Source organism: Lontra canadensis, unplaced genomic scaffold, assembly GCF_010015895.1.
Source record: "Lontra canadensis isolate GAN:19392208 unplaced genomic scaffold, GSC_riverotter_1.0 scaffold2, whole genome shotgun sequence".
NCBI lineage: Eukaryota > Metazoa > Chordata > Mammalia > Carnivora > Mustelidae > Lontra > Lontra canadensis.
Genome location: NW_022630996.1, coordinates 7,550,859 through 7,568,582, shown reverse-complemented (window position 1 = coordinate 7,568,582; position 17,724 = coordinate 7,550,859). Strand labels below are relative to the sequence as shown.

Here is a 17,724-nt window from a genome sequence, read left to right as displayed (position 1 = left end):
TGTTGTCTTTTGTATCTGCAATAAAGTAGTGATGTAGGACTCTAAACTGACAGGCTAGTGGGAAATGAAGGTTTACACATGAACAATTATGTTTATTTTTAATTGATGAATTCTATGATGTTGATTGTATGGGTCTAATTTGGCAAAAACTTAAAAAAAATGCAAAAGACTATCAGACACCTATAGGAGTGAACAAATGTTACTTTGTTCAAACTATAAACAAAATATTGCAAATGAAGTTCTTCTGCTCCACTTCACAGTCACAGTTCTTTCCCAAGAGGCCATCCTAGCGAATTTGGTGTGTATCCAGCGCGACACAGTATTTCTGCTGTTTGAGTAGTTGCAAGGCTCAGTCTCCTTCATTGTAATCTGTTTTTCATTCTGACTTCCTTTATCATTGTCTGTCACTTCTGTCCTTTGATATTCTCATTTCTTTTCTTATTTCTTTCCTTCACTATTTTTTGATTTGGGGAGGCTCCTCTTAGCTTTTATTGCTATAGCCAGCTGACGAGAATTTGTCTTTTTGATAAATCAACCAATCACTTTCTCTTTGGTTCTTTTCAGCTATTTCTTCATAGCCAGAGATAGCTTTCATTACTTCTGGTTTTGTGTATAGAAAGTTCTGGATGATAGAAGGCACCAGATATTCCCAATATAAGTGTTACTGTATCAGAATTTGCAGCTCTGCAAGTAAGTATCAAAATGGAAAATTTAGCAGGCTGCAGCTTTTTAATGACCATCTTTCCTTTCTGACATATACCATAAAACACATTCTATATAATCTGCTTTTAGAACTTCATTTTTAGGTAACAGTTTATTCAGGCTTTTCTGATATATCTCTTAAATCTAAAAGGAGAAACATGTTGGTAGATATCCTAAAGTGCCATTCCACCACCAGCCCTGCTGTGGCCGAGAGTCTTTGCTTGTGTAATGAGAGAAGATTAGGGGTGGAATAGAACCCTTGGAATGTAGCTACTTTAGTATTCCTGTTCTCACTTCTCCATCACCATTCTGTCAGTTCTTAAATATCCTGTAAGCTTTTTCACCTACTAGGCTGTTCCTCTGTCTCATTGGTTACGATTCTGTTACATGGATTTTCTTTTCTTTTTTTTTTCTCTTTTTAAGATTTTATTTATTTTTTTGACAGAGAGAGACACAGCAAGAGAGGGAACAGAAGCAAGGGGACTGGGAGAGGGACAAACAGGCTCCCACTGAGCAGGGAGCCCGATGTGGGGCTCCATCCCAGGACCCTGGGATCATGACCTGAGCTGAAGGCAGCCACTTAGCGACTGAGCCACCTAGGCGCCCCTACATGGATTTTCATAGACAAGTAGGCTGGTAGATTTAAAAAGTTAACTTTAGCATTATTAATCTTTGATTATATTCAGTAAGAATGAACTTGTTCTAGAAGTTTCTACAATGGGCATTGCAGCTCTACAGTGGGCATTGCATGGGTTTGTTTTGGGGGTTCTGATAGGGGAAATAGTATTACTTACTTTTGATTATAAATCTATAAACCCAATGGAAGGATTAAGAGGGATAGCTCTCTGGACCATATAGTACACTTAGTTTTGCATTTTCTGGGGGAAAATAAATTTGCTACTACTTACTTGGTATGACTTTGTAAGTTCTGTTAGATAGAAGTGACTTAATTTGGAAGGGACAATGCCATAATTGGTTTTTCCCACTGCCATCTTTGAGTACATAATAAATACATTCCTGAAAAGTTTGATATGTATCACGTTGTGTTAACTGTTTCAAAACCCCTCTAGTCACAATATATTAAGTCATGGTAATGAGTCATTTTACAAAACAAATTCTATATTTTCAACTGTATAAATATACAGTGAATTAAACTGTGTAAACAATGCATGGAGTAATAGGTTTTTTTTTTTTTTAAAGGATAATTACAAATGCATTCTTATAGATGAGCTTTAGGCTGAATTCTAAAGGAACAGCAAAGGTAGGTGGGAGAAGTTAGTGGAGTTGATGTGAAACTTTGAGAAGAGTGTAAAAGTAATCACATGGGTTTTTCAGTGTAGCAGTCATGGTGCAGCAGGCATCTCCTGCTTTCACCCCTGAAGACAAGGGCTTCCTGGGACAGGCTTCCTGCCCCGTATGAAACTAGAAATTGGCCACCAGTCTTTATAGAGTTTCTGTGTTACTATGTGGACTCAGTAGCTGATACATTACAAGAAGTGATAATAAGAGGGTGAAACATTTCTCTGCATTTGATGATTCTGAGGGCACAGGAAAATGAGAAACTAAGCTATTGGTATATACTTCTTTTTCTTGCTCTGCTTTCCTTTCACTGAAGGGGTATGGATTTTATTTCAGAGGGAATGTACCTATCCTGTCTTAGCCCAATGGTGACACTTGGCTCCTAACAAGTGTACCTGTGGGGAGGGGTTTGGTTGTCACATTGGAGAATATGGGAGGGCTTTCTCTCTCCTGGCCTCATTTATAAGCTAGGGGTTGCTTCCGTTTGCTTTGTGTGCTATTGAGTTTTCTCTGTTTTCCCTAAGCTAAGCTCTAAGCGAATTCTATACAAAATAAATACTAATTAGTTGTTTTTATAAATTGCTTGCCTTAATGCCTGATAATATGCAGTAAAATAAGGATTCCGCATACCATTATATATGTCAAATATTACAGAGTTTAAGGTTCTTTTAATTACGATACTAAACTCAGTTCACTTTTGCTTAGCCTTCACAGTTGTTGATCACATAGCATGGTCATCCACTCACAGCTTAAAAAAATACAGGGAGCATCGGAGAGAATGGGTAAAGTAAAATTTTGATGTTTTTAAAATAGCACCTAAATCTATGAAAGTTTATTTGATTTATTGTTTGTATGGGAGGGAGAGGGTGGGTGGCACTGGGGGGGGGGTGGGTATTGGGAAAATAGCATGCACCATGTAAAATGATGTCAGATACCATCTAGGCTGAAGTTTTAAGTGTTACTACTACTGTTTAAGTCAGTTTCAGAAGAGGCAGGACCATAAAATAGCAGTGTTGGGATTTACAGTGGGCTTATTTTTCCCTCCCAACAAACTGAAGAGGTTTTGAGCATAGCAGTATTTGAGTACATTCTGGGCTGGAGCTGCCTTTTTAGAGTGGCCTATCTGTATTCTCCAAGTGTAACTGCTTCAGTACCATGTTAGGTCCTGTTAACTTGTTGAGAAACTTTGAGAGGAATAATAGGCATTCCAGTTTTTGTTGGTTTACTTGCAACTCAGGTGTTCCCAAATACAAATTACAATGTATGAAACTCATGAAGGGGTTGAACCAAAGAGAGAACTAAAGAAAGTTGTTACTCTGATATTAGTTGCTTAGTAATAAATATTAACAGAAATTTTGAGGCTTCCATTCAAATGAAGAACACTTTGCCTACCAAAGTTCCAAATCAAGTTACTAATTCTAAAAACTTGGGTTGTAGTTATGTACAAAGCCTAATTAATAATTGTAGAGGTTACAGGGTAGAGAAACCTCCATGTTTTTATGGGTAGGACATTGTATTGCTGTAACTCAAATAACTTGGTTTAATATCTGTCCTGTTATTTTTAAACTTTTAAAACTTTGTTTACACACTAAAAATCTGGATTGAAGAAAAAAATCAGGTTTTACTCAGAAAATACTATTCTGGCCCTAGCTTTGCTATTCTTCTACATGTAGCCATTTGCCAAAGCCAAATTTGACTTGGAGTATTTACTATTCCCTGAATCTTTCTGCCTACATAAGCTTTGTTAAAGATAATACTCCAGTTTGAAATGTTCTTCTTCTTTCCTGTGGTCTGAGTCCTCTTATCTTTTCTTTAAATTTTGGCTTCTGCTTTTTGTATGAAGCCTTTTCTAACCTCTCCATCCTTGGTGGCCATTCTACTCTTAGAATTCCTGAAGTACTACTGTTAGAGACATCCATTTGGCTCTTGGGTCATGCTACCTTTATTGTTATTTCATTTAACTGTCCTATTTCTCTGTCAACATCATGGACTCCTTGAAGGTAGAGAGCTTGTAATTATATGCCTATTTGTAACCCCATTGACTAGCACAGAGGATATGTGCACTAAGAGGTTTGATTCTTTCATTTGGATCCAGTGTTAGTGAAAGAGGGTAACTGTTTTTTTGTTTTTGTTTTTGTTTTTTAACTCAGGTTATTTTTATATGAATATGTGCCCAGAAAATCCAAAGATAAAATATTTGAATTCACAAAGTAATCCTTTTTATTAAAAGATTTGGTTCATAATTGTTTTCTATTAATTGTAGTCTCCCCCCCCACCTTTTTTTAAATGGGCGCTGCTTTACCTAGTTTCTTTTGAAAAACATGGTTTGGGCCAGATAACTTGATAAAAACCAAAATTACCAGTATTTTTATTTTAAAATTCTTTGTTGGTTTAGCTATATTATGCGTTTCATGGCATAAGCCCAAATAAGTTTATTAAATACTGCATGGTAATGTAGTCAAATTATTTTAAGATGTTAACCTTAAAGTCTCTTAAGTAAAACTTTAAAAATACCAATTACCAGATACTTAGTTGCTAGTCCATCTTGGGGTATTTCTGCATCTGAAATTATTAGCGGTTTTATTATTTCTTGGTCTTAGAGGTTTTTGTAATGTGTAAGCTGTTATTTGATAGCTGTATTTATTGTGTTTGCAGTTATCAAATGTTTATAGAGCAAGCACTCTTTTTTAAAAAAATATTTATTTATTTGACAGACAGGCAGAGATCACAAGTAGGCAGAGAGGCAGGCAGAGAGAGAGAGAGAGAGAGAGAGAGAGAGAGAAGCCCCGCCAAGCAGAGAGCACGACTCGGGGCTTAATCCCAGGACCCTGGGATCATGACCTGAGCCAAAGGCAGACGCTTAACACGCTGAGCCACCCAGGCGCTTCTAGAGCAACCACTCTTAACGCAGTGAGAAGTTACTTTAAAATGCTTCTTGGCATTTATAGAAATAATGCTTTTTGTAAGAGCTCAGTAGGGATAATGTTTGCTAAATTCGTATTTGGAATTGTTTATATTGTACCTGATAGCTGTGTCTTCAGGGCACGTATATCTTAATGTTAGACTTAATGTTGTGATTTCTGAGGCAAAAACAGTCGCCCTACTTCATAAAATGTTTGACTAGTAAAACTTCTAAGAACCTTGGTATTTTTCTGAGGCCTGGTTTATAATATTGCTGAGCCATTAGTTTGACATAGCATTGAAACAATATTGTTGTTGCATGCTAAAAAGCTTAGATATTATAGTAGTTAGAATCCTAGATATGTAAGGGTCTTTTTTTTTTTTCCTATTTAAAAAAGTTACATCATCTTTAAAATTCTTAGCGTAATTTGGGTACAGTTTAAAAATAAGACATTTTTTTTTCATACATGCCAGTAAGCAAAAAAAAAACCTAATATATAGCATTGCCCTTCTGGTGCTGCTTATTGTAGTACCATTCTAATGTGAATTTAGGCCCGGCCCTCACCAAAGTTTTAATGAGATAATATCTTTTAAAAAGCATTTTTTTAAAACCCCTCTTGGCCCAGAGACCATTTCCCAGAGTTTCAGCATTGGACTTTTTCCTGTGGTCAGTCATACTCTTATGTAGGGTTACACTTGTTAAGTCAATATTTTGAAAAAACAAAACACCCTGATTTTGTTCACTTTTGTTTTCATATACAAGAATCTTTACAGTCAACATGTACTTCTAGATGCTGTATTGAAATTGCTGGCAGAGTCTATTCTATACAAACTGAACAATCTGGCCCCTTGTTTTATTTGTAAAGGTTCAATGTATCTATGCCTGCCTACTTCAATCTGCAAGGGAGTGTCAGAAAGGCCCCGCATTCGCCGAGCCGTGAGTTATCACTAACTTTTCAGATGTGTTAATGAATGTGGAACAAAAGCAGTTGTGTTTAAAAGGAAAAACGGACCATCAAAATAACCTTTATTATAGTAGCAGGCGTGAACACTAAATGATTTATTCCAAATTGTGGTGTCAAAAATAACCTACTTTAACTAGAGATTAGCCTCTAGAAAACCTATTGTTGAACTGCTCTGAAGCTATCATTTTAGCTATAAATTACTTTTCTTAAATTTTATATACCCTGATTACAAATGAGAATTTTCTTTAAGTCTTTTTAATGGAGTTAAAACAATTTGAACAAAATCTTACGCCACCTAAAAATGACATATTTAGTTGACTTCGCATTAAGTTCTTCAAAGTAATGTCATGTCCATGTGAAGTAATGTCAAAGTCCATGTGAAAGGGGCAAAGGTTTAACCTTTCTGTTATTCACATGTGAAAAACAAATTGATTTAAATAATTGAATCACTTCTAGATGAGTTTTTGGAGTGCCCCAAGCATCATGTTAAGTACAGAGGTATTTACAATCTCTTTTGGTACCAACAGTTCTCGCTTCAGTAATTCATCAGTAGGTTTTCATTCATCAATGATGATATCAATTTAAGGCTAAAATAAAACACCTACATTTCTTAGGGCTTATCATTCTACATAGAAAAAATGTCCTTAAGAGCTTTTTTTTTTTCCTTTTCTTTTTTTCCAAAGAGATTCTAAGCAAAAAAATTGTAACTAACATCTATATTTTGTTACTAGAGCTAGTTACCTTTCTTTTTCTTAGACTCTTTAAAGTTTGAGTTAGATAGGCATATTTGACTAGGAGGTTGGATGCTTCTGTTGCTTAGGAGGTGTATTGTGTTATATGAAGACAGAATAAATTTAAATGTACCGGGTTTGGCCATGTGTAGCACAGACCACCTAAAATTTGAAGGTATGGTACCTTTGGAGGCATTAAAGTTAACGTTTCATTTAGGCAATGTGCCTTTGTCTGACTGGTGTGTAAGTCCTTCTTCCAGGTTTGTACACTCTTAAACACGCTATTCTACCCTCTCTAACTCATCCCAGCAGCAAAAGGGAGACACTTCAGCTGGAACAAAATAGTGGAAGAAATGGCGTCTGGGGTTCAGTGGGGATTCGCAGTGTGTATGCAATGTTTGCAAGATTACTTTTTATGTTTTTCAATTAATGTAAATAATTACAAAATAAATCTATGCTTAGTGTCAAGTAGGGAACACTGTATACCAGTAGAAACTTCCTTGTGGGTCTGCTGCAAGTCGCTTAACCTCTTGGGGCCTCAGTTTCATCATCTGCAATGTAAAGGAGTTGGACTCCATAATCTTAAAAGTCCATTCCTGCTCTGTATCCTATGCTTTCCTGAAGTACTTTGTTTAACAGAATGCATTGCTTTCCCACTTTGACTATTTGAATTACATGTGCAGTACACATACTGCAACTGCATGTCTAAGATAGTTTTTCTGTAGGATATTCTATAAAAAACTAATCCCTCTTGAGCTGATTTATAAATAAATATATGTGTGTATAGCCACACAGAAAAAGCTAGCGATAGTAGGGCTCTCAGAAAATAAGTATTTTTTAGTTGTCTAACCTTGAATGTTATTAACTTTCCTATATTACAGGAGATACTACTCGTCAACGAATCAAGTTCAGTGATGACAGAGTATGCAAGAGTCACCTTCTCAACTGTTGCCCCCACGATGTCCTCTCTGGAACTGTACGTAGTTATTAAATTTACTGTTTGATTATTGGTATCCTACAGAAATGAACTACTTGAAAAAGACTTAATTCCTTGTCACATTATTATCTGATGATTTTTTAAAAAGGTTTAGCAGAGGGATTTGCATCTCTTATATTGTTTATTGAAGTTGATGATTTAAACCTGCAAAAATGGAATTCCTCCAAAAAGTCATTGTTATCCTTTACTTTATAATTATTTCAATTCTTCAGAGAAATTTTTGAAAAAGCACTTCTTATTTGGAATATAGAGGCAATTTTTATGCTGTAGTTGCACTTTCAGTTCTGAAATTACAGAAACAACTTTTTAAAAATAGTTTACTGTTGATCAGAGTAGACTTAAGTCTAGAGCATTGTATGTTTAGATTTGTGCACATTATATTGTGGAAGCCAGAGAGAGGAAAACATAGTCGCAATTACTTAAATTCACACAACTTAATTTGCTAGTAGTGTCTCTTAAAATGCATTTATATTCCTGACTCCAATAATGTAAAGCTTACTTAATTTAGATTCTATATCTAGTGATGTTGGTTGACCTTGGAGTATTGTCATTTTAATTTGAAAGCTAAATCACATGGTGATGGACCTATTTAAATGGAACAGAGGATCTGATTATCTGACTTTGGGGTTTGGTTGAAATGATTACTCAGTGCAAGAGCTTTCCTTCACAGGCTACATGTGGTGGTGGAGAAAGACTAGTAGGAGCTAAACATTTATCTGGCTTTATTTCTCATTTGTCTGAAATGACTGAAATGAAGAAAGATTTCTGGTCCATTTTCAGACATGATGAGTTCCTGTAGTTAAAGTATTCTAAATGAGTGGTTTCTTCTGGATAGGAGAAGTTAAATAGCTCTAACAGAAATCAAGGGTATGTACAATAGGAAACACCTCAGTCTTTTTCCAGTAGGAAAGACTGTAAAACTGTATTAGGTTAAAAGAAAGAAAAACCGTAACCCTGCATTTAAAAGTATATGTGATAGCTAATTTTTTTTCTAAGTGCAATAATGTAACCCAGATTCTGAGCACTCAACTTAGAACTATGATAGATAATTGACCCTAATTTCTACTCTTTAGAGTGTCCATAAAGTATTTTCTGCTGTACTTATAAAACATTTGAAATCCGTAAAATGTATAATTATCTGTAGTATACTTTGATTCTCCACATTTACTATTAAATTTAACAGTCATTTTAGTTAATGGCTAAATTATCACTTCAAGTAATTTTTGAGAACAGGATTAATTAACAGAGTGACAAAGTTAGTTTTTTTATTTTTTAAAACTATAAAACCAGCCATAGCAAGTGTTATACTCTTCAGGTTTGCCATTAATAATAAAAATCTGGCATCACAGTAGTGCTTTAGGTTTATAATGTACATTTGCATTTATGTTCATTTTTTAAAAAAATTCTATTTATTTGAGAGAGAATACAAGTGGGGGTGGCGGGGGGAGGAGCAAAAAGGGAGAGAGGGACAAACAGACTCTGCACTGAGTGCCTAGCCCATTGTGGTACTCGATTCCATGACCCTGAAATCATGACCTGAACCAAAACCAAGAGTCATGTTTAGGGGCACTGGGGTGGCTCAGTTGGTTAAATGTCCAACTCAGGTCATGGCTCAGGTCATGATCTCAAGGTCTTGGGATTGAGCAGTGTGTCAGGCTTGGTGCTCAGGGCAGAGTTCGCTCCGGATTCTCTCTTTGCCTCTCCCCTCCACAACCACACTCCTTTGCTTGTGTGTGCACGCATACTGTCTCTCTAAATAAAATAAAGCACAAGCTAAATAAAATAAAGCATAAGCACAGGGGAGCTGGAGAGGGAGAAGCAGGCTTCCCGCTGAGCAGGGAGCCTGATGCAAGGCTTGATCTCAGGATGCTGGGATCATGGCCTGAGCCCGAGGCACAGGCTTAATGACTGAGCCATCCGGGTGCCCCAAAACAAATGAAATCTTAAAACTGTTTTATGATCCACAGTTAGCTTTAATGATAGTAGGTGAGTATTCAAAATCCCATAGTTCTATTGATTTAAAGTACAATTGGGACCAGACTCAAGTTTTACTCATCATGTTTTCTACTCTGTAGGGGATACTTCATTTTTTATTCTTTTAAATGAAAAAGGATGAGTGGTTGGTCTTAGACTTTCCTTTTTGTAAGTTCTTGCCTGGTGGATTTATAAGATGCAGATTTTCTCAAATCTAACATCTCTGAAACACATTTTAAAATGATGATAGAAAAATATTAATTGGTAACATTTTCTTATGGTACAGAATTGAATATTGTGGCTTAAAATTGTCAGCGCTTGGATTATATTAAAAATGGTTAATGAAAACCCTTTTATAGGCACTATGCCAGGGAAACTGGATGAAAATACCTCTTTTTTGTCAGTGTAATAGACCTGAGATTGCCTTATGTAAAGATGATATTAAGAAGTTGTGAACCTCTGTGAGAATTGAAACAGAGCTTGTAGAGATGGCTGTGGGACTTTGTTAAGACTTAAGGGTTAGAGAGTGGTCTCCTTGATAACTCAAAACCATACATGGTGTTACTTTCTCATGACCCTTATTAGGAAAAAGCTATTTATAACAGTTCATCCTGTGTACAAATGGTTTATAATTACAGACTTATGACTTACTTAGCAACCAGTCTCTCTAGAACTACTTTTTTGGCACAGTCTAACAGTTCATACCTCTTTATGTTGAAATGCCTGTTTCTCTTTTTCTTTCTTTTTTAACATGTTAGATGAAAAGAACTGAATTATAATTTGATTTTATAATGTTTTTTCTTTGTTGTATAACTAAAGTTTACCCTTTTCCTGAGATCTGTCACTTCCAGCAGAATATCACTCACCAATACACTAAATTAATTAGCAGAAGAATACACAGAAGTATATTTTCTGGCATTTTTGGAGATGGAAAGTCTGATTTCTAAAAATGCAGTCATGACTAACTATTGTATGAAGTATTTTTGGAATTCAGTTTGATGAAAAATGCTCCATAATATTTTACCTTTCATTAGTCTGATACTCTGGTATAACTGATACATAAGTTAAGAAGTCAGGAGGTCAGATGTAGAATAGAGATTGAAAATAATGTACATATGTATTTTTGGGTTATGGTTTTTATAAGCATGACTTTTCTTGTAACTGAGGAAGCTTCTTTATTTCAAAGGCTTGTGTTATTCCCTTAGTCATTGAGAATATTGTTTTAAGTCTCATTCTTTTCCTCCTTTTGGCACACTTAGTTTCTTATTCTAGTCACTGTGCAAAGAGTAGGCAGCACCCCTTTCAGATTTAGCTTCTTGTGATCTGGGAAAAAGGTGTGTAGTAGTAATATTTTAATTTATATATTTATGTATGTATTTATTTTTAAAGATTTTATTTATTTATTTGACAGAGAGACACAGCAAAAGAGGGAACACAAGCAGGGGGAGTGAGAAAGGGAGAACCAGACTCCCCACTGAGCAGGGAGCCCAATGCAGGGCACTATCCCAGGACCCTAGGATCATGACCTGAGCCAAAGGTAGATGCCTAGCAACTGAGCCAGGTGCCCCTGTAGTAGTAATAATTTAGAGGCATTAAATATAAAGCAGAGATGGTAACAGAAGCTTGAAATTGAGGTCTGCAGAGGTGAAAATGTTCACTCTCATGATGTGCCTGTCCTGAAATCAGAAATGGCCACTACTAATTTTATTACAGCCTTCATCAAGTATAATTGTAGGGTTGACAGACCATCATGTATTGTAATGTAAGGTCATCATTTCATAGGTGGGAAAAATTAAGGCTCAGAGAAATTGTGCTTGTCAGATGTCTCACAGAGAATTACAGTATATTATATAACACAGGAATCTTAGAGGTATTTAAATCTAAATACTTTAAAAAATGTTTTTGTGGTTTTTGTTAGTTTTTTATATAGCACAGTTACTTAGGTCAGTGACTTTCAAATGTTTCTGAAGCATCCTTGGAGGCATTTCATGCCCTATGGGGACTGGCCAGTCTTTCCTATTTCAATAGGAATTTTACACATTATAGGTATAAAGATTTTCCATGAAATTTTGTTTAAAAAGAGATTCTGCTGCTCAGAAATTGAATTTAAAGTTTAAAATTGAGGGACACGTGGGTGGTTCAGTCGTTAAGCATCTGCCTCTGGCTCAGGTTATGATCCCAGAGCCCTGGGATCAAGCCCTGCATCGGGCTCCTTGCTCGTCAGGAAGCCTGCCTCTCACTCTCCCACTCCCCCTGCTTGTGTTCCCTCTCTCGCTGTGTCTCACTCTGTCAAATAGCTTAATAATCTAAAAAAAAAGGTATAAAAAAATAAAGTTTAAAATTGAGAAATCGAGACAAAGATAAGTAGGGTTATAGCCTACTTGTTTTTTTTTTTTTTTTTTTTTTTTTAAGATTTTATTTATTTATTTGAGGGGGAGAGAGAGAGAATGAGAGGAGAGATGTCAGCGGGAGAAGCAGACTCCCTGCTGCTGTGGAATTTGATCCAGGGACTCCAGGATCATGACCTGAGCCAAAGGCAGTCGCTTAACCAACTGAGCCACCCAGGCGCCCCTATTTTCGTATTTTTTAGCAGTTCTTAGCATCAGTCCAGATAACTGGCTTCATTTTTTTTTTTCAATTTACATGACAAGTAAATTTCCAGAGCTCCCCAATTTGTAAAAATGCCAGTTTTAATGCACCCAAAGTTTTACCAGTTTTTTTTTTTTTTAAGATTTTATTTTTTTTTTGTCAGAGGGGGAGAATGTGTAAAAGCAAGGGAACAGCAGGATGAGGGAGAAGCAGACTCTCTGCTGAGAGTCTATCCTAGGACCCTGAGATCTGGCCTGAGGCAAAGGCAGACTCCCAACTCACCGATGCCCCCCAGGTGTCCCTAGTTTTGGCTTTTGATTTATATTTTATGTCCTTTTATTAAGCAGATTTTGTGATTTGTGTTTTATTCTTCAGTTACAAAAATGCATTCTTTTAATAAGCATTTCTAGAGATTACTTAAACCAAAACACCTTTGGTGTCTAGGAAGTCAGAGGCACAGAAAAAGCTTCCCAGTGAGTAATTAAACTTTGCTATTAAACTTTAAAAACCAAGCCCTCAATATTGTTGATAGCATTGTTGGCAAATTGGCGCACAAATACCCTGAGCGATTCAACTTAGGGTGCATATGCCCTTGGGAAACTTTTTTCTGCCCTACTAAATAATCTTGTAGTCATTCATTTTATATACTTTAGGCTTATGGAAGTGATTTTTTTAAAGATCTTTATTTTTTAAGATTTTTTTTGTCAGAGAGAGGGTGCATGCCTAGGGTGCACACAAGCAGGGAGAGTGGCAGAGGGAGAAGCAGGCTCCCTGCTGAGCAAGAACCCTGATACCAGACTCAGTCTCAGCACCCTGGGATCACGACCTGAGCCAAAGGCAGACCGCTTGATGATTGAGCCACCCAGCCACCCCGAATCTTTAACTTCTGTAATAGAAAATTTTGACTATAAATAGAAGGAGAATTGTATAAGGAACTTCATGTTCCCATACACCAGCTTCAGTAAATCTTGACCACAATGCTACCTTATTTATAATCACTAAACATCCATTTTTGGTATTTTGAAGCAAATTTTAACTCTTGGACCTATCTGATAGGATGAATCTTGAAACAATATAAAATAGTAAAGACCAATTACTCCCAGGGAAAGTAGAGTAAGATCTGGAAGTCATTGTTATATAAGGCAGCTTGTTTTTCATAGTTTGGTGCTTCATTAACATATTTTGGTGTCATATTTGTTTTTCTGTACAGTGATTCTCGATAAATGCTCATGACCTGAGAACCTCAGATCGTCCTCTGAGTATTCCCAGAACTCTTCAGATCTGTTTTAGAGATGTGTACAGTTTTATAAACTGTGTTTTAACAAGTCTGAAGAAACTAATATGTCTCTGAGGCTATTCAGTGAAAAAGAGAGAGTGGAGTAGTTATAAATGCATCATTTGGAGGATGTAAACAATGAACACAGAGCAATCGCATGATAATAAACGAAACCTTAAAACAGATATTTTTTGTTACTGTACCAGGAGATTAATCGCAAACATCAAGCAGAGTCCCAGATTCTCTATCACTGGAAATATTTTTTAAACTGATGAATTTTACCTTGATGTACAGGTGGCAAGACGGATGACTTACTGAAATACTTTTTAGTTTGATGATTCTCACTCATTAAGGGAACTTATAAAGGAGTTGGTGTTTTATTTTGACTCATATCCAGTAAAACATTGTGAATGTTTATTGTCCCATAGACATTACTAGTCTGTAAGATAAAAAAATATAGGCATATATATTAATGTATTCGGGTAATGTAATTTGTAAAATTTCCACATTTTGGTTTTCATGTTTTTTTTTTCCTTTTATGGTATTTATTGTAGTGTTTGGAATAATGAAATTTAAGTAATACCAAAATTAAGAAATAGAAAAAGAAGGTGAAAAAAAAAAAAGGTGAGGAAGGTAGGCTGAATGGAGAAAGTAAAGAGAATTCACAGTAAAAGTTAACAAAGAATTTCTCTTCAAAAAGTGATTTGTTTGGGGTGCCTGGGTGACTCAGTGGGTTAAGCGGCTGCCTTTGGCTCAGGTCATGATGCCAGGGTCCTGGGATCATCAGGCTCCCTGCTCTGCAGAGAGCCTGCTTCCTCTCCCCCTGCCTGACCCCTCTCCCTCTGCCTGCCTCTCTGCCTACTTGTGCTGTCTGTCTCTGTCAAATAAATAAAATCTTTTTTTTAAAAAGGTGATTTATTTTTTCAACTCTTTGGGAGTGGTACTGATGACTGAGATCATTCATTCACTCATTCACTCATTCATTCATTCACTTCACAAGTACTTAGGACCTACTGTGTGCTGTGTTGGGGATACAGAAGTGAACACAGGTTTCTCCTTTAAGTGGTGGGAGCTAGCATTCTGATGTCAGAGACAAACAACTAAGTGAAAAATAATGTGATTTCAGGTCATGATTTAAGTTTCTAGGACCAAAAAAAGCATGGTTAGGTAACTTAGACTGTCTGAAACAGTGGTCCAGGGTGGTTAGAGAAAACTGTTCTGATGAAGGGACATTTGAAGAGATAGAACTGTGAAGAAACTTAAGCCAGTCATTTATGAGCAGGAATGAACTTCTGTCTTGCTTCCTCACAAAACTTTTGGTGTTTTCCTACCTACTGTACATATGGCCAAAAATACAAAATCCTTAGCCCAGTCTGCTTCTTCCTTGAATGAATAAATCCTTGAAAAATTCCTGTTGTTTTACCAGACTGATTTATTCATTGTTATCTCACTGTTTTCCTTCCCTAGCATGATTGTCGTTTTAGGTTACCTCTTTTTCTCTTGCTGAAGTAACTTTTTTCTTTTTTACACATTTAAGTCCTGCCTGGCTTGCTACATGTGATTGTGTGAGTCTAAAGCCTTTTAACCTCTGAACCCCAGTGTAGTGCCTGCTCTCCATCCTACTGAATAGGCATTCGTTACTTTTTCTTGTTTGTATATGTGTTCTCTCTTCTCAATTAGCATTGTCTTTCTAGGGCAAGGACTTTTTTTTTTTTTTTAAGATTTTATTTATTTGAGAGCCTGCGGATGCGAGAGCACAAACGGGGTGGAGGGGTGGAGGGAGAGAGAGAGAGAAGCATACTCCCCACTGAGCAGGGAACCCGATGCTGGGCCTGATTCCAGGACCCTGAAATTATGACCAAGCCAAAGGCAGATGCTTAACCAACTGAGCCACCAAGGTGCCCCAGGGATTTTTGTTTTAATGTTATCTAGATATATTTGCATATCTTGGTTTGGGATGAATAAGAAAATATCTCATGCTATGTTCTTCAAAAACAATATTAAAAGCTAGAAGAAGAGCTTTATTGTTCTTTATCCACTCAGGGAAAAATGGACTTGGAAGTGGAACACATAAATGGGAATGAGCAGTTAATACAATGGAAGTGGCAAAAAGCAGGAACTAATCTCTGCATGCCCAGTGTGCCCCTTTTCCTCTTCACCCATCATTTGTGTTGGACTTGTTCATTTGAATGCCAGGATTGGAATTAGGAAAGAAATACCATAATTTCTACTTTAAGACCTCTGGCGTAACTTGAATGCGTACTCAGGTTTTATTATTTCAAGGCTTTTTCCATATTATACTGGGCTTTCTCTTGTTACTGAGCTGGGGCTTGAATCAAACGTTGAACATAGAAGAGAGATTTTATAAATAGGAACGAAGTTAATGATGCAAGAAGTGAGAATCAAAGTGTGGGTGACTTGTGTTTTAGAAAATAGCATTGGCATTGGAGGGCATGTGGAAGGATTCGTGTGGTCAGCCAGGGCTTTGTATTTCCCATGCTCTGTCCTGCTGTCATGTCATTGTTTCACTTTTTCTCCAACTGGTGTGCATTCTTTTGCTATTTTTGTACTGTGTCTAAATTATTGTTGTATTTTGATATCTTTCAACCTTTTCTTGAGACTCTTAAAATAGTGTAAGAAAACATAATAAAACAACACATGGGAAGAATGACTGTTTTAAACAAACTAAGCAGTATAAATAAATAAGTAAAAAGAATTATGGGTTCTCTGCTCAGTAGGGAGCCCGCTTCCCCTCTCTCTTTGCCTGTCTCTCTGCCTACTTGTGATCTCTCTCTCTGTCAAATAAATAAATAAAATCTTAAAAAAAAAAATTAAAACCAGGTTAGAGAACAGTGAAACTATTGCTCTAATGAAAGTGGTTTTTAGAAAGTTAAAATTATGAAGCAGTGGAGTATGTTTTTTGCTTTTTGTTATTTGTTTTTGTGGGGTTTGTTTTTATTTATTTATCTTTTTTTTTTAAGATTTTATTTATTTGACGGAGAGAGAGAGATCACAAGTAGGCAGAGAGGCAGGCAGAGAGAGTGGGGAGAAGCAGGCTCCCCACGGAGCAGAGAGCCCGATGCAGGGCTCAATCCCAGGACCCTGGGATCATGACCTGAGCCGAAGGCAGAGGCTTAACCCACTGAGCCACCCAGGTGCCCCTGTGGGGTTTGTTTTTAAATCATAAGTATGATAATAGGAATTTATACTGTTATTCTCAAGTATTCTTCCTCATCTTCTCCCTCATTAAATTTCTCTCTGGCAGTATACTGTGATCTTACAGGTGGTACTGTTCTTTAAAAATACTTTTCTTTCTTTCTGTCTTTCTTTCTTAGGTTTTGTTTATTTGGGTGACTGGGTGGCTCACTTGGTTAAATGTCTGCCTTCGGCTCGGTCATGATTTCAGGGTCCTGGGATGGAACCCCACATGGTGCGGGGGTGGGGGGTGGTCTTTGCTCAGCAGGGAGTCTGCTTCTCCCTCTCCTTGACTCTGTGCCTATTTGTGATGTCTCTCTCGGACAAATAAATAAAATCTTCTAGAAAAATACCTTAAAGTATTTCCATTGTTAATAAATTGACTTAGGAAAGTCAGATTTGGGGTTCCTATATAATTTGTTAAAGAGGGGCTCCTAGAAGAATACTCGAGCTATAACTCTATGGAGGAATATGTAAAAAAGTCTGCTTGGAAAACTTAATTGGATAAAGCAGGCCTTTACCGAATGTAGCATTATATCTGTGCCATATTGGACACTGGTTCTTAGATTTACTGTTGTTACATCACCTTCAGCATGTCCAGAACAAAACCTTTCCTTCACAGACCAACTCTTCCATTTGATTTAGTCATTTCTCTTGGTGGTGTCACTGTTTGCTCATGCTTGAAGTACTCCTGATCTTTTCCTCTCCGCACTTCATTTCCAGTTAGTTAATTGGTTAGTCAGTAGTACCATTTAATTAGTTGATTGAGAGGATATTGAACTATATTAAGGACTGGATTTAAATTTTTACTCTGCTCCTGCCTGCTTATAATCTTAGATTTGTGATCTTAGGACTTCTCTGAGCCTTGACTTCGTTGTTGTAGAAAGGTGGTGGAACTGATGATTTCAGAGATCCTTCCCATCTTTAAAATGCTTTCATTCTTCTGTAGCACTCTGTTTTACCTCCATCACCTGCTTTCTCTCTTTTTTTTTTTTTTTCTGCTGATTTGACCCTATGACTTTATTTCTGGCTTGTCCTAGTAGCCTGTTCTGCCCTTGACCTCTTTCTTCTTGTCAGTCCATCCAGTAATATGGT

The 17,724-nt window shown here is 36.7% G+C and overlaps 1 protein-coding gene across 20 annotated transcripts in view; it reads left to right on the top strand.

The window, feature by feature from the left end:
• Positions 1 to 17,724, top strand: part of LOC116873824 (putative RNA-binding protein Luc7-like 2) — a 60,242-nt gene that overhangs the window by 8,194 nt on the left and 34,324 nt on the right. For 5 of the 20 annotated variants that reach the window (XM_032867974.1, XM_032867938.1, XM_032868011.1 and 2 more), the window contains 3 exons: positions 5,769 to 5,839; positions 6,908 to 6,981; positions 7,480 to 7,574. In XM_032867974.1, coding sequence (XP_032723865.1) covers positions 5,782 to 5,839; positions 6,908 to 6,981; positions 7,480 to 7,574 — 227 coding nt within the window. In that variant the 5' untranslated portion in view covers positions 5,769 to 5,781. Of the gene's footprint in view, positions 1 to 528; positions 691 to 2,562; positions 2,784 to 5,768; positions 5,840 to 6,548; positions 6,986 to 7,479; positions 7,575 to 17,724 lie in introns of those variants that run through there. The other 15 variants (XM_032867965.1, XM_032868031.1, XM_032868067.1 and 12 more) reach the window with 10 other exon arrangements.